At 37.3% G+C, this 23,799-nt stretch overlaps 3 protein-coding genes across 6 annotated transcripts in view; 2 read left to right on the top strand and 1 right to left on the bottom strand.

Annotated features, from left to right (window-relative positions):
• The window catches only part of LOC122069735 (TVP38/TMEM64 family membrane protein slr0305), an 11,816-nt gene extending 6,797 nt beyond the window's left edge, over positions 1-5,019 (top strand). The window contains 4 exon segments of the mRNA XM_042633805.1: positions 765-802; positions 805-830; positions 3,169-3,279; positions 4,611-5,019. Coding sequence (XP_042489739.1) covers positions 765-802; positions 805-830; positions 3,169-3,279; positions 4,611-4,634 — 199 coding nt within the window. The 3' untranslated portion in view covers positions 4,635-5,019.
• A 1,596-nt stretch (positions 5,020-6,615) lies between these two features.
• On the bottom strand, positions 6,616-8,556 carry LOC122061277 (mitogen-activated protein kinase kinase kinase 17-like). Its single transcript, XM_042624500.1, has 2 exons — positions 8,416-8,556; positions 6,616-7,942 (listed from the first exon to the last, which is right to left on the bottom strand). Exon 2 carries the CDS (start codon positions 7,925-7,927, stop codon positions 6,851-6,853), a length of 1,077 nt encoding a protein of 358 aa, XP_042480434.1. The 5' UTR covers positions 7,928-7,942; positions 8,416-8,556; the 3' UTR covers positions 6,616-6,850.
• An 8,385-nt stretch (positions 8,557-16,941) lies between these two features.
• Positions 16,942-23,799, top strand: part of LOC122071922 (histone-lysine N-methyltransferase ASHH3) — a 34,573-nt gene continuing 27,715 nt past the window's right edge. For 3 of the 4 annotated variants that reach the window (XM_042636403.1, XM_042636405.1, XM_042636407.1), the window contains exons 1-3: positions 16,942-17,173; positions 22,369-22,423; positions 22,732-22,802. In XM_042636403.1, coding sequence (XP_042492337.1) covers positions 22,785-22,802 — 18 coding nt within the window. In that variant the 5' untranslated portion in view covers positions 16,942-17,173; positions 22,369-22,423; positions 22,732-22,784. Of the gene's footprint in view, positions 17,174-21,748; positions 22,208-22,368; positions 22,424-22,731; positions 22,803-23,799 lie in introns of those variants that run through there. The other variant, XM_042636404.1, reaches the window with a different exon arrangement.

Raw genomic sequence — 23,799 nt, 5'->3', positions numbered from 1 at the left:
AAGAGAGAGAGAGAAAGGAAAAGAGAAGTGTTAGTGTTGGTGTTGAAATAAAAAAGGTTTTGATAAATGAACTTTCCTCTGTTCTTTTTTTCTTTTTTAGATAGATAACCAAATAAATTTGTCATTGGAGAACAAATATAATGTAGCAGTAGTTTACAACCACCACCGTAGGGAACTGCCCCTAGGAAACCTCAAAAGGGCCTACACAATATGATAATTTCCCACTTCGAAATTCTTTTTGTTTATCACTTTATCCCTTCTGTGGCAAGTTCCATCTGCAAGACGAGGCAATTAGCTGACCACAACTTCCAAGATGCGGTGGAGTTCACATGCACAAATAATGACCTACCTTCCCTAATGAGGTGGGGAGACCTCCATGATCAGATGATTTTTCTATACTTTCATGCTTTTAAGTGGGTTCATTTTCCTGCAGAAGTTCATTGTTTTCTATGCCCTTGCCTTAGCACTGTGAAAAATATACTTACTGATGATCTTTGGTTGTATGAGGTGGATTCTGGCTGAGGATGAATAAAATCTTTGAATGAAATCTTATGTAGCCCTTCGGATCAACCAATCTGTATCAGGATTGGCAGGCACCAATCCAGCTGACAGTGGCTGATTTGCAGATCTTTGTCCATCATCTGCAAATATTGGCTGTTATCTGGTTGGTCTGGTTGGATTGGCAGCCACAGATCTGACCTCTGATACCGCTTTCTGACTTAGAGTCTTGCATGTTCATATTCAACATGATTTTCTGGGTGCAGTTGGTTGGGAATGCTTCCAGGAACATGGGCTTATGTCAGTGCGGAGCATTTGGCCGAGCAATCATTGTAAGTTATAGATTTCTCTATTATTGTTAATATTTTTAATGTTGTAATGGCTTTAGGGAAGAAAGGACATATACTGGATTGGAGAGAGAAAAGGACCCAACAACTGGCCGTTTAAAAACAATCAAACCAAACCAAAGTAAATTGGTTCGGTTTTGGTTTCAAAGGCTGGAATCTTTTCTTGGTTTGGTTTGGTTTGATTAATACCGTTGAACCAAACCGACTTACCTATTTTCAAACAAAATAAGGAACCAAGAAAAATTATATTGTTTTTTACAATTTTAATCAATGTGGATGATTCTATTCTTTTTAATGTTTAAAAAAAGTTTGGTGGATTATGACTCTTAACTAGTAAGGGTTTTTTTGTTGGTGAAGTAAAATGTTAAGTTCTTCGGTGTAAAATGGGACCTAAACTTAATGTGAAACCGAATTAAAACCGAATAAGGAATTGAATACGAAACTGAACCGAACCCAGTCGGTTTGGTTTTGGTTTAAAAATGTGTTCCTATTCTTGGTTCAGTTTGCTTTTGGTTCCCACATTTTGTTTCTTGAACCGAACCAATTGACACCCTTGACCTTAACCACATCTAATCACATAATATCTGGATAGATGAGAACATTCTCAAAAACCAATAAAGATCCTGATCAGATCCCAAACAAGCGAGAAAAAACAGTATAGAGCTTTGTCAAGGAAAAAAATCAATAAAATACAAGTTCATTTTCAAAATAATTTCACCAGTCCGGAATTATTGCATCCAAATGTGCCTATCTCATTGTCTCCAGTGACTGCTGGGAACGATGAAATATAAGTTAAACACCCTAACATCATAAATTTTGGTCCCTACTTTCCTAAACTTGATACTGTGACAATCAAACTGGAATAACCAGGATTAGATGAGAAGTAGAAGAAGAGAAGGAGAAAAGTAAAAGAGAAGAGGAGAGAAAAAGAAACTAACGTTAGAAAAGTAAAAGAGAAGAGGAGAGAAAAAGAAACTAACGTTGGAAGAGAACAAGCTCACTGCTGGACAGAATCCCCTAACCCTAAGCAATAAGATATATTTATAATAATAAAAGAAACAATTACAAGTGAACCCCTGGTTTATAAGCCTATACATATAATGGTTTATAAACCCATACAAATAAGCCCATATACCCAAACTACCCTCTACGGTAGTAGTAAACACAAGAATCTCAACACTCCCCCTCAAGCTAGAGCATATATATATGTATAATCTCCAAGAGTCCAAGGCTCCAACTTGGAACAGACAAGATAATCAGCAGGAGAAAACTTGAACAAATGAGAACTTGGAACGACAAGAACAAGAACAAACATTACTAGCAGAAGCAGAATTTAACAAATAAATCAATCATAGATTATAGTAGCCGGCAACCATATGTAAACTGGAAAACATCCTTCCAGTCACAGCACCAACAAAAACATATCAACCACAGGCAACAGCAACAGAGAAAATTCTTTGTGAAGATGAAACCCAGATAATAACGAATAATATAGGCAGTAGAAGAAGAACAAATCGTGTTGCAGGCCAGAAGTCTTCAACAATAAAAACAACAACAACAAGAAGAACAACAATAGAAAATGCCAAAGAAGAGCAGTAGAAGGAGATGAATAAATCATCGATGTAGATTAATAACCTCTTAACACGGAGACAGACAAATAATCTTCATAAAGAGAGGCTAAATAATCTATAACAAGGAGAGACAAACAATCTTCAATAAGGAGACACAAATCTCCGATATGGAGACAAAATATTTAGTTATTCGCAAATAAATACACAAGTAGAAAAGCTTCAATAAGAAGAAATAACTTCAACATCTCTAATCTCCCACTCACGTGTAGATTTTGACAGATAATGAATGCAGGGGAGACAACAACAAAAAAACCATCATCATTTTGCAGCAGCAACAAGGATCAACAGCACAAAGCGACAAAACCTGAGCAGCTGCAGCAAATAAGATCCTAGATTAGTCAAATTGAAATAAATCTGAGCAAATAAAAAAAAAATCCAATAATGCCAACAGCACAACAGTTACAAGTTGTAGATGTTGTCAACCAATTCAAGGTAAAAGAGAAAAACTTCTGACTCTGTGCATGCTTAATCCAAGACTCATCTGACTCTCTCTCTCTCCCCCCCCCCCCCCCGGGTGAAGGATCTATGCTTGCTTGGAATTCATATGTATTCATGCATTAATTGCCTCTTCTACAAAATTTGGTGGAGAATCTGGAGATTAGTTCAGTCTTGCCAATTTAAGTTCCCTGTTTCCTTGGGTAAAAGAAATTTCACTCAGACTGCTTGAGATTCTTGTTTTCTTTATTTCTCAGCAAGAGGAATCTGATGTTGGACTACCTGGAGGTAACAGTCAGTTAATGACACTTGGACTGGGGCTCTTGGTGACAGCAGTGGCTGCAGCTTATATGACTCAGCTTGCCAAAGTAAGCCCCTTTGTCAGTTATCATTTTAATAGTAGTTTCATTGGTCATTAGTTTCCTAACAGTGATTTCCTAGGTGGCACCACTGCATTGTAAGTATAATGATTGGGATCTGTACTGTACATATGGCACTCATTCTCATTTTTAAGAAAAACTGATCAATTGATTCTACCATGGAGAATGCTGGGCCCAAGTTCCTAAAGATAACAACTGTATTGGTCAATAAAAGGACTAGATTTCTGTACCATTGGCTAGAATTCTCCAGGAAAGACATCTGATTTTGCGCATGGGTTTTTCCAGCGGTCAGGCAATTGTCAGGTTCAGATCACTGAGCATGTATGTTGGCCAGCCTAATGTGGAGAAACCCTAGGTTTTGTTAACATTACATTGTTGGCATCCAATTTTTTAATTTTATTAAATGGCCATAATTTGTGTCCTTGGGAACAAGTAGATAGCATTCTGTGTTTCACTTTACTACTATTTTTACTTCAAACTGTTTAGAATTTTTTTTTTTTTCCTTGTAATCTGGTTGAATCAACGTGGCATAACTCAAATCAAAATTGTTTTGACATGCTGCTGTTTTATATGGTTGCCTGTTCTGCTGTTTTCTTTTTAGATATTTTAGATATTGACAATTGAACTCATGATTACATGAAGAAGGAAAATATGCTAGGTTAAACTTTAAAGTACCAATACAAAGAGTGGCCTAGAACCCAAGAGCACAATAGGGCAGAATGCAGCCTATGCATGCAAAGCTGCTCACCATCATAGAAACTCTTTGAGACAATTTTTCAAGGAGGTATGCACAATTCTTCAGACATAGCCTCCATTTGTATGAGATATGCTTCATTGAAGAACTGAGAAAGTCACAAACAGCTCGACTTCCCTGGAAAAATATTATTTTTGTACTTGTGAATCCACAACACTAGAAGGTACATCTAACCTTTTCTATGGGATGAGGAATTACCAATTCTTGGGGTTTAACTAACTCAGTGAATATGGTGCAACCACTGGCTAAACTGCCTGCGATGAATTTGCGTGTTAAATGTTTTAACACGGGCTCAAACTCATGAACAGGAAAAGTTTCATTTCCAAAATCAATAGACTTAAAAGAATAGACTTAAAAGAACCCCTGCAGTTCATGTAAGTATTCCAAATTCAGCATTGCTTTATAAAATTCTTGTTTAAAGCATTATTTAGTGATAGATACCTTAACCTTCGATTTTCTTATTCTGAAAGTTCATTTATTCTGTCTAATGTTTTCACTGTTCTGTGACAGTTGGTCATCATACTAAGGTTGTTGACTCATTATTTTTGGATGTTTGGTGATGCAGGATGCTGTAAAAGATATTGAGTAGGAACTAGTTCTCACAACTTCTATAAAAAAAAAAAAACAAAAAAACAAAAAAACAAAAAAACAAAAAAATTCTCATAGCACAACATGTAATGTTCATGCAACATGTAATGTTCATGCGGTGATATTCTATCTTTCCAAAAGTACTACTACCCTGTATGTAGTCTATGTCTAGGGAGACAGGTGCGGTAGAGAGGTCCCCCACTCAGATTCCTGTCCCGTTAGCATCTTCAATCTGAGATAAGGGATTACTCCATTAGGTCTTTTCAGTCCGGTAATGATACCTGATTATGTATTCCTACGTATAATTTAAATGTAAATTTGACAGGCACATTTGTTCCATGTAATTAATTAATTGAAGTTTATAAAGTATTCGATTTTGTAGTGTATTTCTATGTTATGCTGCATTTTATTTTCAGTAAATCTGTTTGTAACTGGGCTGGTTATGACCTTCCACTACCCCCATCTTCCCAACCCTTGTTTGTTGGGAGCTGTAATTTCCTCCATTACTTTCCTTTGCTGGCTGGTCTCTGCCCATAGGCAGTAGGAGCTGCCCAGGGAACTCCAGGAGAGAGGGGGAAGTGACTTGGGGGCCTGGTAATGGCGTCGGCGTGATTCATATCGAGATCTGTTGTTTCACACAGTGGTAGCTCTTCATGATACTGTTCAACCCCAATAGCCGCAAGGTTATCAAGCTGGAGAAGAACAGAGCTGAATAGCTCACCACATCATTATCATCTTCCAGATCTCTGAGGAGCAACACTTTGATAACTTTCAAGAATATCCCATGCGGCTGCTTACAGGTTGGTTCTTCTCCCTGAGATGGAATTGGAGTTCTTCATGGAGCCACACAACTTCTCCATTCTTTTTTTATTATTTTTGGTGAATAAAGAAATGTATAAAGAGAACCTTGTCAGTCTGGTGCATGAAATTCTCAGACTCTGCAAAAAGACCCTGCTGTCCTCTTTTTACTTGCGCTGAACATGCCTCAATTTACCCTTCCACTGATCCACTGGTCTAGTGTTTCATAAGCCAGACCGAGTTCTCTCACACATAAAAAATTTCATCTCCAAAAGGAGAAAAGATATGAAGGACCCCCTATATGGGGAAGAGACTTGAAAGAAGAAAAACACTTGGCCACACTTGAGCTACAATGAGTGGGGGAGACCCAAGAGGTAATAATAAGCTTATTTCTATAGCGGCAGCAAAAACTAGTGTACCCACATGATCACAAACCGTGGTACCACCAAAAGTCATGTCCAGATCCATTCGTTTCGAAGGGGCAAGGTTTTTCTTTTATGGACCAGCATCTAGAAAGGAGGCCAGTCCAAATCCTAGAAGTGAGGGGGCAATCGGAGAAAGAGGTGAGCAACATTTTTGGAGACATCGAACGAAGGCAAGAAAAGGTTGGAACAAGGACGTGCCTCATAGCAAGTAAAGACGGGAGACTGAGAAAGGGGCTTGCCATGTAGTTTAGTTGTGGCGAGAGATATGATGCTTGAATCAAAACATGTGGCACCAAGGAGTAACGGGACCTTGAGCTTGGATAAGGTCCTAGGCCGACTTGGAGCTGAAGAGCTCTGAAAAGGGGTGGATTAGACATTAAAGAACCACTGATATAACTCAGCTTTAATATTGTTCTGCTGCCTTCTCTTATGAACTATAAGGAACAACCTTGCAATTTCATTTTAACAGATCATAATAATTTCAGAACATGATGTTCCTCATCCTGTTTTATAAGTTTGGATTCCCCCTCGAGTCTTGGCTGATATTAATTTAAAAAAAAAAAAAAAAAAAATCCTGAGCAGTTTTAATTATTTAGGATTATGAGAGGCATTATTTCATGATGCAGAATCATGTTTTTTTTTTTTTTTTTTTTTAATTTATTTTTTATCTTGCAGCTTAAAAATTGAATATTATATTTAGTTGCAAAGAAATCTGCCATAGGATTGAGTGAAAGGGCCCCAGTAAAAAAAACCACTGTATTTTAAAAGTAAATTTCAATTGTTCTTATCAGGGTTCCTGCTTTGCCTCTCTTGCGGAGCAAGAGGTAAGGCTGCGTACATTTGCCCCTCCCAAACCCTATAGTAGTGGGAGCCTCGTGCACTGGGTTGCTATGAGATTCATTATCAGATTTTCCCATTTTTACTGTAAAAATGTACATCAAAATCCATGTTTGGAAATTTACATTGTCCTACAACCTATATGCAACTGAACTCCTTAACCTGATCTAACAGTTATCCAATTTTCTGATGATTGCAGATCAATCTCTCTGTGTTGCCTTCTTGCCATTCTGTATCTTCCACTACTTGATCTTGTAAAGAATGGAATCCTGCTTTGAAGCTCTTCCTTGTGTGGAGACTCTGACTCGTCCGATGCATAATTCTCTTCGTATAATCCATCATCCAAGACACTTGTTGGAGAACAAGCATCTTTCTCGCACGAACACCGCCTATTCCCAGAGATAAATGGATGATCAAGTAATTCTTCACAAGTCCACCTCATTTTTTGGTCCCTCTGCAAACATTTGGCCAAGAAATCCAACCCTTCATTGGAAAATTTGGTTGGTAACTCTGGTGTCTCGTTACTACATGCAATCTGGAAAACTGCAGCCATTGGATTCAAGAGCAGGTCTCCCCATGGAGGCCTCCCAGTAGCCATTTCAATGATGGTGCATCCCAAGGACCAAATATCTGAGGCAAAGTCCAACCCTTCATTTCTCAAAACTTCAGGTGCCATCCATAGTGGTGTCCCACTAATAGATTCCAAGGAACTCTTCTGAACCTTGTCAAGTTTTGAAGAGTTCTTCCTCTTGGCACATCCAAAATCTGCCAATTTGATGTTTCCTGATGAACCCAGGAGCACATTCTTGCACTTGATATCACAATGAACGATACCGCTTCTATGGAGATATGCGAGGCCATGGAGGATCTCTTTGGTGTATGAACAGATCACAGTCTCATCTAGAGAGCCACCGAATTTCTCGACGACATTGGACAAACTTCCCCCTGCCATGAATTCTAGGAAGAGGTTAAGCTTTCTCTCCCCATTTGCTTCCTTGGAGAAATCCTGCCCAAGGCATCGGATAATGTAAGGAGAATTAAGGCTTTCTAATATGTTGGCCTCATTCTCCAGAGATTTAAAACCTGCTTCTGTTGATGTGGATTTAACAACAAAGAGCTCGCCGGTGAATCTGTTCATGGCCAAGTTGACAACACCAAAGGAACCGGACCCAACTGCATTTCCCTTCACCCATTCTGTTCTCATTGGACAGGTGCTTGAACACTTCCCTGCCATTTTCCTTTTCTTCTTCTAAAAGTAGAGGAAAAGGATGAAAAACTTTATTGTCAATCTTGAATTGGGGGAAGAACCCAACTCAGAACCCAAATTTGGTCCTTTCAAAAACATACAGATTTCAAGTTTTTCAAAATAGTTATGAAATTTCCTGTTTGTTTTGAATGGCCTTACTTTCTCTACCAAAAAAAAAATCTTTTTAGGATGAACTAAGTAGGGAAATACAGAGAACAGTAACAGAAACTCTGAAAAGACCACAAGAAATGGTTTGTTGATCAATGTTACAAAATACCCAGAAAGGAAATGGTTTGTTGATCAATGTTACAAAATACCCAGAAAGGAAATCTTTACAAAAATGAGTTTAGAAAATCATTTGGTAGAAATCCAGAGAACGTTTCCAATACAAAGAAAAAAACAGAGTATCTATTTTGGAAATAAAAAAAAATTGTCTTATCTCATTTATCTGTTTCTTCTACAAGAAAGTAAAGTACCGAAATCTTTGGAGTCGCTTCCTGAATCTGAAAAGTAAGACTTGAAGAACGGTTTTCCAATAGTTTGGAAAGCCGCCTTCAGCGACTGATCGCGGAATCCCTCTCTGCAATTAGTGTTTGTATTCTTCACAGTTCCCTGAATGTGTTCAAAAAGCAAATGGAGAGAAGGAAATATTGGATTATATATAGAGAGAGAAAGTGGGTAACACTGTCGGTGTTCCTAATTTATTGGGTTGGGATTTCAGTTTTCTTGGGGTCTAGCGGTCTGAAAAACTACAATGTAGGGTTAAATGCTGGAACTGCCAAGTGGAGCTTCCAGTGGTTTGTGGTTGTGGTTATGATTTTCAGTTAAAAGGAAGGGGCGGTAGTTAGGATTGACAGTTATTGGACTGACGGTTATGGCTGTCATGGTAAATTTAGATTGTGAAAGGGTATTTTGGTCAATAGAAATTAGGGGAGGATTTTCCAGTAAGGGCAGTGTACGAAGGAATCTTTTTTTTTTTGGTAATAGTGTATGAAGGAATCTGCATGTTACACCAATAAGAGATTAGAAAATAGTATCATCTACGTGGGGAACACATAGGGCCCACATGGTCAGTATTAAAGAGAATGTATAGGTCTAGGCTCCATTGTTTATTATGTGGGAAGGGTATAAAGAAATCTGCACAAAGCCAATGTAGCAATGTTCTTCCCATCAAATTAATTTTACAATTTTTTAGCTTCAATGAGAAAAAAAAAAAAAAAAAAATTGTGGGGTCAAGGTAATGATTACATTATCCACAGGTAATTTGACTAGTCCACTAGTAATTTGCATTAATCCATAAATGGAGAGCTTTTGGGTACTTATACTTTTAATATCTCTCAATAACTACGATCTTAAGAATATAGTTACTAAGAATAAAACAGGCATGAGACTGCTACTTGGTCAAGTGTCCCTGCTCCAACGTAGGGACAAATGACAACACGCATACACAGAAGGATTTGTTATTTCATGAGGGGTGGGGTGGTACTTTTGCTTGTTTCTATGTCTATGCGTAGGAGCCACACGACCTAGTAGCGTTCTTTTTCCTCAACGAAATTGGGATGTAGAACTTGTCTTAATGATTTTAACACTTGACTTGTAAAGACCACAGACCATAAAATTGCTTTTAATAAGGTTAGATTAATTGGAGGGCTGAGGTGTTCCATTGGTCATTCTTCTTGAGATTGTAATTGCCCCATATTGATATAAATTGTGACTCATGTTATGGCCTGCATTCAGACGGTTTCTTATAGTCTACTAATAAATGGGTGTATCAAGGGGTCAATCACTCCTACTAGTGGAATTCGTCAAGGAGATCCAATTTCACCAGCTATTTTTATTTTATGTTCTCAAGCACTAACGACTATTATCAAGAAAGCAGAAGATGTAGGATCATTACGTGGTATCAAGGTTTGACATAGAGGACCCCCCATACCCATCTCTTGTTTGCCGATGGCTACCTCCTCTTCTCTAAGGTACAACTCCAAGAAATTTCAACCCTTAAATCATGTCTTGATTTATATTGTAAGGCAACGAGTCAGTCTATTAATCTGCAAAAGTCCAACCTCACATTCAGCCCGAATACACATGTGAAATTTAAGAGGTGGTTTTCCCATGTCCTAAAAGTACCTTATGGTCATAGGCCTTCAAAATACTTAGGATTGCCAATAGATTTTGGTATTTCTAAAAAGAACTTATTTGAATAAGTGAAGGAGAAAACCCTCAACAAATTGCAAGGTTGGAAGAAGAATTTGTTGTCTCATGTTGGCAAAGAGGTACTCTTAAAGGCAGCTATATCCTCTATGTCAAACTTTCAGGATCACATTTTAAGCTACCGGTTTCATATCATGACTCTATTCAGAAAGTATTTTTCAATTTCTTTTGGGGGGAATCAAAGACAAAGTGTTAAGATCCATTGGATATCATGGTCCAAATTGTGCCGCTCAAAATACCGTGGAGGGTTGAGCTTTAAGGACACTAAGATTCAAAATCAAGCACTGCTAGCAAAAGCAGCTTGGAGCTTGTGGTCCTCACCAAGTCACTGTGGGCTAAATTCATTAAATCAATTTATTTTCCTTCAAGTGACTTTCTCCATGCTAGATTGGGAAGCAAACCATCGTGGGGATGGAGAGATTTGATGGAAGGGAGAAACACACTCAAGGCAGGGCTGCTATGGCATATTGGTGATGGCATTATGGTCGACATATGGGCGGAAAACTGGGTACCTTCCCTACCTCAATTCAAGATCCAACATGCTAGACCTGTAGGTTGTTCATTCACATTGGTCTTTGATCTTATAGATCAGGGTAATAGAACATGGAGGTATGATTTATTAAATCAGTTCTTTCACCCAACTGATATTGAGACAATCTTAAAGATTAACCTCAGTCTTTTTACAAGAGCTGATACCCAGGTTTGGGGGGCCTCAAAAGATGGCACTTTTATTGTAAAATCAGCTTATCACCTTTTGTTGAATTTCAATGATGCTAAGGCTGCTTTGGGAGCTTCTACTCTGAGAACACACCATTGGGAACAAGTTCCTGAATCCGTATGGAAGCGAATTTGGTCCATCAAAACCCTTCCAAAAATAAAAATCCTTCATATGGAGAGCTTGCAATGAAGGTCTTGCTTCGAGGGAAGGTCTTCTCTCACGTCAGGTTCCAATAGACCCAGCTTGTAAAAGATGTGGAGTTCCTAGCGAGACAACAGATCATTTGCTACTTGACTATCCTTTTTCAAAGGCAGTTTGGTTTGGAAGTTTGCTGTCATACATCCCACCACAGGATCAGGTTCCAAAGTTAACAAGCTGGTTAAATAGTTGGGAGGTTTTGGTGAAGCAAAATAAGTGGCTAGCAACTGATTTACTCTCTCATGTTTCATTCATTTGTTGGTATATGTGGCGCACAAGGAACGATTTTGTCTTTAATGGCAAGATTTGGTCTCCACAAGAGGTGATTACTGTAGCAAAAAAGCATACACTGAGTATCATTTGGCAATTATTCCCCCAAGGATGCATCCTTCCTCCACTCCATGGTGAGATGGATGAACCCACCTTTGGGTTATATAAAGGTAAATTGTGATGCTACTTTATCTAGTGGAAAATCAAAAGGTGGGTTGGGGATTATCTATCGGAATCACTTAGGTCATCAACAGAAAGCACTTTCTATTGCACACTGTTTTGCGTCAGTTCTTCAAGGTAAGATCCTAGTTATAAGATGGGCCCTTTGTCAAGCTTTACATGCTGATTACTCTCATCTCCAAGTTGAAAGTGATAATTTTGAGGCTATCAACTTCATCAATGACCAAGGCCGAGTACGTCCACTTGACTTAGTAGTAGCTCTATCTGATGTACACCTCTTATCTAATTCATTTGTATATGCTTCATTTCATTACGTTTCAAGGGTTATGAACCAAATTGCCGATACCCTTGCTAGAAAGGCCCTTGGCTATCATGTGTATGACAGATTGGCCGCTTACCACTCCTTGGCTTCACGAACTGTGCTCTTCTTATGCCATTAGTTGTGCACATGCTTATCAGTAAATTTCGTTTCTACAAGAAAAAAAAAAAAAAATAGGCCCCTACCAATAATTGATGTATTCAACTATTGGACCATGTTGTGACACAGAGAATAGTGTTCAATAAAACACTGAAAATACTTCCAAAGAAAACAAAGATAGCAACATAAAAGTTGATCAAAGAAGTAGAGAACTTGTCTTTAAAAGCTAAATTCTCCTCTATCTATAGAGGAAAGTTGTCCCTTGGGCGTACCTGTCTAGAACACCCTAAGAGAGGTGACTTCCACCTATAGATCACTTATTGATAGTAAGGTATATAAACTTTGATATCCTGTTTACTACAAATGATAGGAAGTCCACTTCCAAGATGTTGTTCATGTTAGGAAGAGGGGCAGTCATATGGAGAAGTGCCAAATAGAAGTCAACAACAAATTCTACAACTGAAGCTGAGTATTTGGTAACTTGTGAAGCAACAAAAGAAGGTGTGTGGTTGAAAAACTTCTTAACCTACCTTGAGGTTGTACCTAACCTCATTAAATACCCTATGCCCTTGTTATGTGATAATAGAGGAGCCATTGCTTAAGCCAAGTAACCTAGAGTTCATTATAAGAACAAGAATGTGGAACGCAAATATCATCTCATTCGGGAGATCATATAGTGTGGTGATATCTCTGTTGCTAGAGTTGATTCTGTAGATAACTTGTCGAACCCTATGACGAAAGGGCTCACAACAGTTGTATTTAATAAGCATATTAAAAACATGTATATTATAATAGCTGGACATTATATTTGATGTACAAATGAGAGATTATTGGATATTTTGATACTAGATGTGTCTTTATCAAACCCATTTTAATGAGATTAAATTGATTAATTATAATTTTATATTATATGATTGTTATAATTTAACTACTATATGCAGTTGCTCAAAATGTATTGTTTATCTATTCACGACTATGGACAGAAGTTGACACTATATTCTAGGGTTGTCAAATTGTATATTTCCCCAATAGGGATTTATATAAAAATAAAAATATGGCATTTATATGTGTTGAACATTAATCCATATAAATTCTTAGATGGTGCAACATCGGTTGTGTTTGGAAACAAAAAATTTTGGTAGTTTATTTTTCTTGTAATTGAAAGGTACTTACTGTTGCATTCGTTTTTTATACATTTATAGTGTGCAGCGTATGCCAATGGTTGATGTATACCAATATGACTAAGTACACACCAATTGCTCATTATACACGATATAAATGGTAACAAGGGTGACACACAATAAGGTTTTCACCGTCTGTTTAGGGAGAACATCCAAGTAGAAGAGTTAATAGAATGTGACTAGTCAAAATCCAAGGCCTGGTAGTTGTTTTTTGTAAAATGTTTGAAAATTATTTTATTTTATTATTGTAGTAAATAAATATAATTTAAAAAATATTTCATATGTTTTTGGGTCTAGTCACTTGTCTTGGCACTCATGTATTGATGTACAATGGTTTACACACACACACACACACATATATATATATATATATATATATTTTTTATATATAAACAATGAATTACATTTTATGGTGTTGATTTTATTCAATGCTTGCAAAGTCCATTGTGGATGTTAGTAGTGGGGGGATGAGAGAAAGTGTAATGAAAGTTTCTATCACTGTGGGTTTTCATATTACACCTTTTGTATTATCATTATTCGGTGCAATTAAGGAAAATTTAACAATAACCCTTTAGGATCACACCTTTGAGGAACCCTTTGAACCTGCCCGGCCCAAGGGTAAAACCCCAATTACACGCGGCCACACCTAACTCACGTAACAAATCATATCGGGACTCGAGCTGGAGACATTTGTTAACACACAACACCTTAGGATCACACTACTTGGCATGATATTGTCAACAAAATTGTAATCATTGTACTTGGCTCATCTATATAAAAGAGCTATGACTGCAAACCATTACACTACACTCGACATTAGAGAAAAAGAGAGAGTCCTCCTTTTCTTATTCAAGCTAGGGATTCAACCATTGGAGTGAGTGCATTCAATAGAGATCATATTCAAATGTAGCATTCTTTTGGAGGAACACATTATCAATGTTTTCAAGGTAACCACGAATCCTTGGTTGATGTTTTCGTTAATGTGTTCATTGAAATCCTTCGCTAGGTTTTCTGTTTTTTGGTGATGTATATTGTATCGAATTGCTTCCGTCGCTACCCACACCTTACCATTTTATAAAGATAAAAAATTAGGGTAATTTACAATGCTAGCCCCTGGAGAATGCCACAATTATAAGAACACCCCCTTTGTTTCACCAAATTAGACTCATATCCCTTATCGTCAGTCACTGTTAAGTAAAGAGGTAAAATGACCATTATACCCTTTTCACTAAAACTCATTTTAACCCAATTCCTATATTTTTGTTCTCTCTTCAAAGCGTAGGTAGACCTGTCAATGGTGGTGGCGCCAAAGTCGGTGGTGGTGGCAAAAGGGGAGCCTTTGAGTTGTACTACAATGAAGGGACCCCAACTTAATGATAGACACTATTCCAACGGCCTCTTCTGGCTCATCGGCTCACCGGCTCTCTGGTAGGTATTACCACTTACCAGACCCAGGAGAATAAACACCGGCGAAGATCCTTAACCCCATTTGGCATAGGTTTGACCTCCTTTAAGAAATCCCGCCACAACCAGCTAACCCCTTAATTTAATCCCAATAAATATATATTCTAATGGGATAATCCTCCCAATCCTCACCCTTTTACCACTATTGTTCCTCTCCACTAATTTGACTAATCTTCTAGATTTTTCTATTAGTATATATTAAAATTTGAATCACATCTACCAGATATGCTTCTCTCTTGCCGGAGATGTTTGATTTGTCTCTTAAGAATTGAGTTCGGTCACTTTCTTTCTATACTTCCGAGAGCTGATGGTAAGGCATAATGGTGGAGAAGGTTCCATCCACAGTTTCGACAGAGTTTCAATCATTTGTTTCAAGCCGAAGACTTCAAATTCTTTTGCTCTAGTAGTAGCCAGTGAACTAGGGCTTCTAAGTTATGAAGATAAACCGAATAATTAGTAAGGAATAATTAACACAAACCAAGATGGTGATTTGGGTTTGGGTGGGAAAGTTTTGGAGGCCAATCAAGAAAAGGGTCTCCTTTTTTTTTTTTTTTTTTTTTTTTTCTTTTTAAGCTTTATGGGTTCTCTGACCGATCATTTGATCGGGGATGGTAGTTCTTGTCCTATAGGGGGAAGTGAAAACAGTAGGAGGCACATCTTTTTAATGGTAGTCCGTTGCTGCTATGAACGATCGCCAATGGAATGGGGTCTTGAAATGGGACCAATTACAAGGGTATTTTAAGTACTTTATGTTTGATAAGGGCATTTTGGTATTAAAAAAAAAAATTGCTGACATCAGCATATAAGGTATAATCCTTAACCGTGATTGACGATAAGGTGTCTGAGTCTAATTTGGTGAAACAAATAAGGTGTTCTTATAATTGTGGCATTCTCTAGGGGGTGGTACTGTAAATTACCTAAAAAATAATAAGGCCTTGTTTGTTTAGAGGGGTGGGGTGGAATTTAATGAATGAGAAAGTTGTACTTACTTTTCCATTCCCATTCAAAATTGAGGTGTTTGATTAATTGGCATGAGAAAATTGCCAGATAACACTTGCAACTCAAGTTTTCCTTGTCTGCTAATGTGTCCTTCACCTATCTTTCAAAGTCCCACCAATACCAATTTGATGGCACTCTCGCATTCTTCATATGGGAAAGTTCCAATGGCTTTTGTCAATCGACGATTGCTTCTTCCATGTAGAACAGAAAAAAAAGGTTGAAGTTGCAATGTTACATAAAGGTGGTTAAGCTATGATCACAAACACATACACCCTTGCCAAGATGCAATTGAAAGAGAAGACCGAAAGTGTACATAGAGACAAAACATAAGATGGTTCTTGCAACTAAAGCTACTTTACCGATAAATCACCAAAGTTGTAAGGTTTATGATTGGGTAACAAAAAATGATATTCTTATCATATGAAAACTCAAATAAGGAAGCAATAATAGAACATTGTTCTATCAAAAAAATAAAAATAAATAATAGAACAATGAACAAGAGACATCATAAAATTTTCACATTTCAGCCTCCAACTCCCCTTGGTCCTTTGAGGTAGGTGTGTCAAAATCTAACCCAAATATACCGAAAAAACCCAGACCGAACCAAACCGATCCTTATTGGATTGATTATGGACTGAGGTATGTTGGGACCAACTGAAAATCGATCCAAATCGAACCTACCAATAACTAAGCCAAAACCAAACCGAATGAAGCCGATAAAAAATAAATGATTATGAGTTCATAAATTGGTGCATTGATTATCCATTTTTTACAATATTAGTGAGAATATTTTTATTGTAAGGGGAATTGTTACAAATCAATGAACATGAGTTATGAATAGAGAAATTGATTTGTAAATTATTATGATTCAAGCCCAATAATAGACCGATCTAAACTGGCATTAACCTAATATTAAAAAACCAAAATAAATCGAAACCAAATTGGACCAAAACTGAAACCGACCAAAAACCAAAATTCCTTAATGGATTGATTTTGGTCTCCCTCATTCGTAGACCAAAACCGATTCAACTAGACTGAAATCAAACCAAACCAAACCAACCGAACCGATCCAACCGATTGACTCCCCTACTTCGAGGGGATTCAGTTTTCAAACTTGTGGACTACAACTGGAATTACCATAAAATGAGAGGATTACAGTGTAATATTCCCTACAATTTGTAGCCGATTCCTGCAACAATAACTTGGGATATAGATTTTCCCCCTTCTAACTGCTGTACCCAGATTTCAAACTGCGGGACTATGACTATAATTATTATAAAATTAAGGGACTACAGTGTAATTTACCCTAAAATTTGAAACGATAATAAAATAGAAAACAAAACCTAAAAGATGATCTGAGTCTCCCGAGCCCCGACTACCGACCATTCAATCTCTCTCTTTCTCTGTTCTTTCTTTCCTCTCACTCTACTGAAAAAGAACCCTAAAAGGTTTTCACTACTCCGGTGACAGCTTCAACACCTGCGTTTCCTGTTCATACCTCTTCTCCTTCCCTGGAATCAACATCAGAATCGATCGTGGCTCTGTGAGTGGGTTTTCTCCATGGATTCCGGCGACTAATCTTTCTCCAATTTCCGGTACGCTTTTTGCATTTGCATTTTGTTTTGTTTCTCATACTCGAATCTTCTCCTCCACAGTGTTCCTTTGCATCTTTCGTTCTTAGTTTCAAATTCGCATTTCAAGAACATTTTCCTCGAGTTTTATGAGGTTCAGATCTTTTTTCTTTTTTTTCTGGGTGAATCTTTTAATATTGATTCCTTATGCGGTTGGTTGGTTGGGTTTGGGACCAATTTTGGTTCGCCCTCAAATCAAGATTACTTTGGATTTCTGGTGAATATTATTTTTGGCACTAGAATTGGTATTTGATTTTATTGTTTATTTACTTTCTGATTTTTTAGATGTAAGAATCGCATATTGTCATCATACATCAAGTATGCTTCCCACTCTAGCTTTCACTTTAACCCAGCTTCATCCCTGTTATGTCAATTGCAAATTTTTTTGAGTGGTTTGGAAGTAGGTACGAGTAATTGGGCTTAGAATATCATTAGGGGCTGCAGCAGGTCGCTGGTTTTAATGGCTACTCTTGATGCCTGTTCAGCAGATGTCCATCGGATTAGTTACGTTGTATTGGTTGGTATCCTTATCTTTCTTTACATAATAGACCAGAAAATTAATATAAGTAATCTGTGGATTTCCTGACATGCTGAAATTTAATCTAATTAATAGATTTTTTTTTTTTAATCACGAAAGAAAAAAAAGTTATGTAGAGGGCTTCAGAACTTTCAACAGGGAATAATCCTCCACCAGAAAACAAAAAGAGAGTAGGAAGCAATCCTTCTGCTAGTTTTTTGGATGAGCGGGAGCAATTTTGGTACATATTTATGCATATACTGGCTATTTTATGCTCATATTGTAATATGATTCCCAAACTATTTCATGTTCTGTAAGTGAACAATATTTGATGAGTTTATTCATATTAAAGGAAGAATGGAAAAGTTTCACTTATTGTATGGTAGTCTGCAAAAGCTGAAAAGCCAGTTAATGTGTTAACACAAGTCCAGAATGATTTAAATTATCTTGAAGTAAGGGTTTTTGCTTTGTTTAGTTATAGTTAGGGGATGGTATTAATGTAGTCAAAACCATTATTCTAACCGAATCAGTGGGTGGAAATTTGATAAAGATAGAAGCAGGAAAGTAGTAAAACCTTGTAACATACTCACAATAGAAATACTTGTGCCATCCCCACCCCTTAACCACACCCCCAAAAAAGAAAAAAAAAAATCATAGAAGAAGCAGAGGTGTGTATTTTAATGTCCTTTTGTTTTCTTATGAAAATTCAGTTAAAGAGTGGTTTTACCAAAAAAGACAGCCTATGTGAGAAGTAGTTTTGCAAACTAAAGAAACATGGGAAGCAAACAGGGGCTCTTAAGGGGCTCTTAAGTTCTGCAAGGCCTCATTTAATAGAAGTCAGATGGATCTGGAACTTCAACTGGAGGATATTTGGATTCTGGTATACCTTGCCTTACCAGAAGATCCAATTTCTCCAATCCTTTGATGGTGCAACAGAACTAGTAAAAAGAGAAGATGTGTCACATATGATAGTGAATGAAGAAAGAGCTCAAAATTTAGACTTTCAGATTACATTGTGAGTTGCAGCTATGAACTACAAACCTAGGCTGCCCCCAGGCGACGAGGTGGTTTTCCCAGGACCAAGGTGACTGGCTGCCCAGTTGTTAGGGCACCTAGATCCTGTCAGTTGGAGGAAGAGGAAAAAAGTAGGGGTGGGGAGAGAGAGCTGAGAAAAATGGAGTAAAAATGAAAGGCCACTGCTACCGGAGTTATGGAAAAGAAGAAGAAGAATTACAGCTGCAGCCACTACTGCAGGAGTTGCAGGCCTGTACTGATGTGACTGCCGCTGCCGTTTCCACTGCCACCACTGCAACCACTTCTACTTGTAGGAGTATCCCGTTGCAACAACCAGTTGACCACCGCTTCTCTCTGCCTTCTTGATCAAGGAGGAAGAAGTATCATATGAATAAGTTGGTTTAAAACAATATGTTTTTTATTTTATATGCGACTCCCTTATATTTTTATTTTATTTATAAATCCCCTTTTATTTATATGTAAAAAAAAATAAGATTTTAATTTTACATATGGCTCCCACAAAAAATTACATCTTTATTAACAAAAAATTACATCCTCAAAGATTGAAGATATATATTTTACATCTAACCCCTTCCCTTTTGCATTTGCATGCTTAGGTGACCAAGCTGATGCCTTGGCAACAGCCTAGGTGAGACAAGGTTGAAGGAGTCCATTTTGACCTTGGTGAAAATCGATTTTTTTTTTTTGAGTTTTGATTGAAACCTGGCGGAAATTCTGCACATTTTGGTTGTCAAATTGCCAAATTTTGGCTCAGAACTTGAGGAAGACCCTAATTAAGCATCCCTAAACACAATGAAACCTTTAGATTGTTAAAAAACACACTCAAAATGTTAGTTTGGTTTCGTACCCTAGGTTGGCAGTGTATGACGTACCTTGGCTGTTTATTCCTCAAATATAGCCTATGCTACACTTATTTTAGTACTGTAACACAAACACACACACACACACAAAAAAAAGAAAAAAAAAATGCAATTGCAATTTACAATTTGAGAAAATCATTTAATATTATTAAATATCAAAATGTTACAACTTACAAGTACATTGTATACGTGTATGTGTGTTAAGTGTTGCAAGTGTACAACCAACCACATCAAAGGTGAAACTCAAAAGACCCCTATAATGCCCTTCCTCCTACTCTATGTCAATACAACATAGAGTTCAAGACAGGCTTGAAAGATGAGGAAGATTGCTGTCGCCAACGAAACAATTCCTCCAACTCTAACACAAAAGAAGACCATGCTATGTCTGAAGAAACACTCAAAGTTCATTCTAGCATCCTAATAGTTCTCATCATCAACATACTTCAGGTACTCTTAACCCTGGACATAGATCACTGGGTCGAGAAGATGATGTAAATGTGCCTCCATTGCAGATGCTTGGTGGATCAACTTGATATGGTTGTTGGGGGCCTGCAAATGAGAAGATGCTATCCACAAAAGATGCCACAACTTATGACTGATCGAGTAGTGTGGAATGAAGATGATGAAGAGAAATATTGATCAAACCTACCATCCCGACACTGGATGTCTCTGTGGGAAATGATGTTGCACTCCATTGTCCCGGCTGTCCATACTCACCACACGATTTAGTACTACACACGATTTAGTACTGTAACACACAAAGGAATTAAAATATGTAATTGCAATTTTCAAATGGAGGAAATGATTTAATATTATTGAATATCAAAATGTTACAACTTACAAGTACACCGTATAATTATTACGAATATAACTCCTGAAGTGTACAATCAACCACATCAAAGGTGAAACTCAAAATGTTACAACTATAACTCCATAGTAGAGCCTCCAACACGTTGTTCTATTTAGATTTGCAAGTGGAATGGCCAAAAAATTGGTCAAAACAACAACCCATTTTATTGGAAATATATTTATTTATTATTTATATATAAAGCAATTGTACAGTTTTGGCGGTCCAAAACTCAAACCCAAAATGGTACCGAAGTTTCAACCAAAACTTGAAAGTTTCCATCGAAACTTGAACGTATCCTTCGAAACTTGAATTTTCCTTTGAAACTTGAAATACCTGCAGAGTCACAGGCCATTCCATTTAATGTCAGTCGAAACAGAAATAATTTGTGAGGTTTTGGTCGAAACCAGTGAAATCTCAATTATGGGCAAGAAGGCACCTAGGTGCATGGCCATCGCCTTGTCACCATGACAACTATAAGATTAAGTATAGAGAAATGAACACAACTAGAACTAGTAATATAGTTACTGTCCTTTTTGAATCTGAACACAATTGAAAACTTTGAAACTCGAAGAACTTGAAAGGATAGAACAATCATGAATCCACCTGAGTAATAGCAGAGAGTCCACCTAATCTTTAAGAATATCCATCTCCTGCTGCCGTAAAGTATGCATGGAAATTTAAAAAAGCTAAATTTTTATGGCATAAAATGTGCCTGCAAGGTCTAGGGTAATATCTTTATATAGATGTTTTAAACTTGGGTTACAACTTACAAGAAATCCAACTCGTAATGCAAATAGTCTAAGGGGAAGACTTAAACTTAAAAGTCATAACTGACCTAGTACTCTAACAGAGATGGAAGCTCTAAACATTATAATAGAAAGAGGGGAAAAAAACTCTTCTAGAAGACCACTGCCAGTGCTAGTGGGCTCTAATTTTGCCCCTATGTGGACCTTCTGCATTCTCTGATATTTTATTTGAAAATGGGTTTCTTGTCATAATTACAATGAAAAGAGTTTACAAACAGAGGAGATGTTTCTCAAAATAACTGCAAAAGTTTTTTTGGGGCTTTCTTCTATTCTGTATGAACCTTGCAGTAAAGTTCTCTTTACCTGCCCTAGATTCCCTAGGGGATGTTGCTTTTCTGATCCAACATTGACTTGTGTAATTTTAACTTCTACTTTTGCCAGCTTAAGATATAGGGAACTCTGCAAATGATTGGAAGTCACAGTCCATTGTCAGCTCCACGATCCAGCTACAAATATAGCGGAAGTTATGCATCGATCATATACCACTATATTACTGTGGACCATTGGACAAATTTTATCAGAAGTAGATACCATTGAGCTGGCCTTGGGAAGCCACAGATCTCCCTCTTTGAATTTTGGCAATATGCGACTTGCCTGCATGATCTGTGTGGTTGCAGCATCAACTTATGGCCACTTCATGTCAAGATATAATCTATTCTGAAGCCTTCCTGTTCTTCCTGGTGGAGGAAGATTTAGACTTGTGTTGGACTTAAAATGCTCATCCAGTGTCTTGTACTATAAATCTTAAAAGCAAGCTTGGGCTGTGCTGGGCATGAAACCTCTCTCTCTTTCTCTTCTATAGATTTTTTTTGAGGGGGGGGGGGGTGGTGGGAAAAAAACTTTGCATGTCCTGCTACTCTCTCAGGGCTTTGAGTTAGTTCAGGAATGAGAAATTTTGACCATTGCTCTCTGATTGATGTATTGTAATTGGTAAGCATAAAAGAGTTTGTTATTCTTTTTCTTATTTTCCTTTGTTGGTTTAAGTTGATTTGTTTATTCGGTTCCAGGAATGAAATTGACATGCATATTTTTTGAGCTGCCATGTAATTTTGCGTTTACAAGAAATTGAAGCTTAAATCTGTCTTTTGCAGGTTACGAGTTTTAAAATGAGCTTTCCGTTAATTTCTACCATGAAATTGTACAGCGGTAGACATTCAACCTTACTACATTGCTCATTAAAGATTTAATGATCGGTATCAAACTCTATATTGTTCTTGGGTGGTACCTATTTGGATCAGTTTGAATTGGATGATCAACAAATAGAATTGGTTGATCCTGGAAGCAAAAACAGGATCTTTCCAGTTGATAAGCATATTCACTCTGTATAATGGATAAAATTAGTTGCATCTGATGTCAATCCAAGTCTGGCAACTAGGATTTGGTTGATTCTTAAAACCACCAACATATTGCCCATAAACTAATCACATTGGTGGTTTCATTTCTTGGCTGAACAGGCAATTATTGTGCAGTTTCTTAGTATCGTTGCAGTAGTCGAAGTTGGTTGAAGATGCCTGCTATAAAAAAGGTTGGTCAACAAGGTTTTCCCAATTGAACAAATTTATTTCATCATGCGAATACTCCACAAATTTGTTCATTTTCTTATTTTCTGGAAATGAGATACTTGAAGTCAAATGGCTTACTTGAAGTACTCCTTTGAAAATGTATGTTGGTAGTTGAATTATGTGAATGGATTTGGATTTATGCTTGTTTCTAGACCTTCTTAACTGCTCAGGATTACCTATGTATCATATATTGACAATAATATCCAGATGGTCCCTTAAATTCAAATTTTTTTTTTTTTTAAAAATTTGGAAATAAATTCATTAGCGGATAATGTTCTAGGAGAAATGGAGTTACGTTTGCACTAACAAGAGCTATTAGATTTGCTGTTTGTTTAATAAGTTTTTGTTGCTTCCCTCAAGAAGTCAAGAATGTTTGTCTAGAGAGACCTTGTACAAAACTCATGGGGCATCACCATCTTCTTTAGAAGAAAAAGTTATACTGAACTTTGTATTTGTGTGTTAACTATCTTGTAATTATCTGCAATTTCTAATATGTATGTGACATCCTTAGGACCAGTACTTGCCATTGCAAGGTGCGTTGTCAGGAACTGATGAGGCAAATATCAGCTTGAACAGATGATTCCTGTTCTGCATATTGTGATCATTTAAATGGTCAAAAAAGTTTATTAAAGTGCTAAAAAGTTTCAAGATGTATAGCTTAGATTAGAAGGTAAAAGATAAAATATGATTTGATATAGTTTGTTAGCCCTTGTAGTCAGGCCTATCACAACAGGAGCCTGATTTTGAGACATGGGGAGGGATGATGTGGTGAGCACTATTTGGCCTGAAATTTGATGGGTGGATAGAGGCAAGCAGGTTCTACTTGTCTGGGTGCCAACTGCCAAATACCAACAAGCTGCTCTGCATTCAGTCAATCTACGCAGAGTGAATCGGTCCCTAAGGAACCCCCGAAAGGGCTGCCGTCCGATGGGCTGTTCTGCTTCTTATGGACTCTTTGTT

This window comes from Macadamia integrifolia, chromosome 2 (assembly GCF_013358625.1).
Source record: "Macadamia integrifolia cultivar HAES 741 chromosome 2, SCU_Mint_v3, whole genome shotgun sequence".
NCBI classification, from domain to species: domain Eukaryota; kingdom Viridiplantae; phylum Streptophyta; class Magnoliopsida; order Proteales; family Proteaceae; genus Macadamia; species Macadamia integrifolia.
This window is presented reverse-complemented; position numbering and strand designations above follow the sequence as displayed.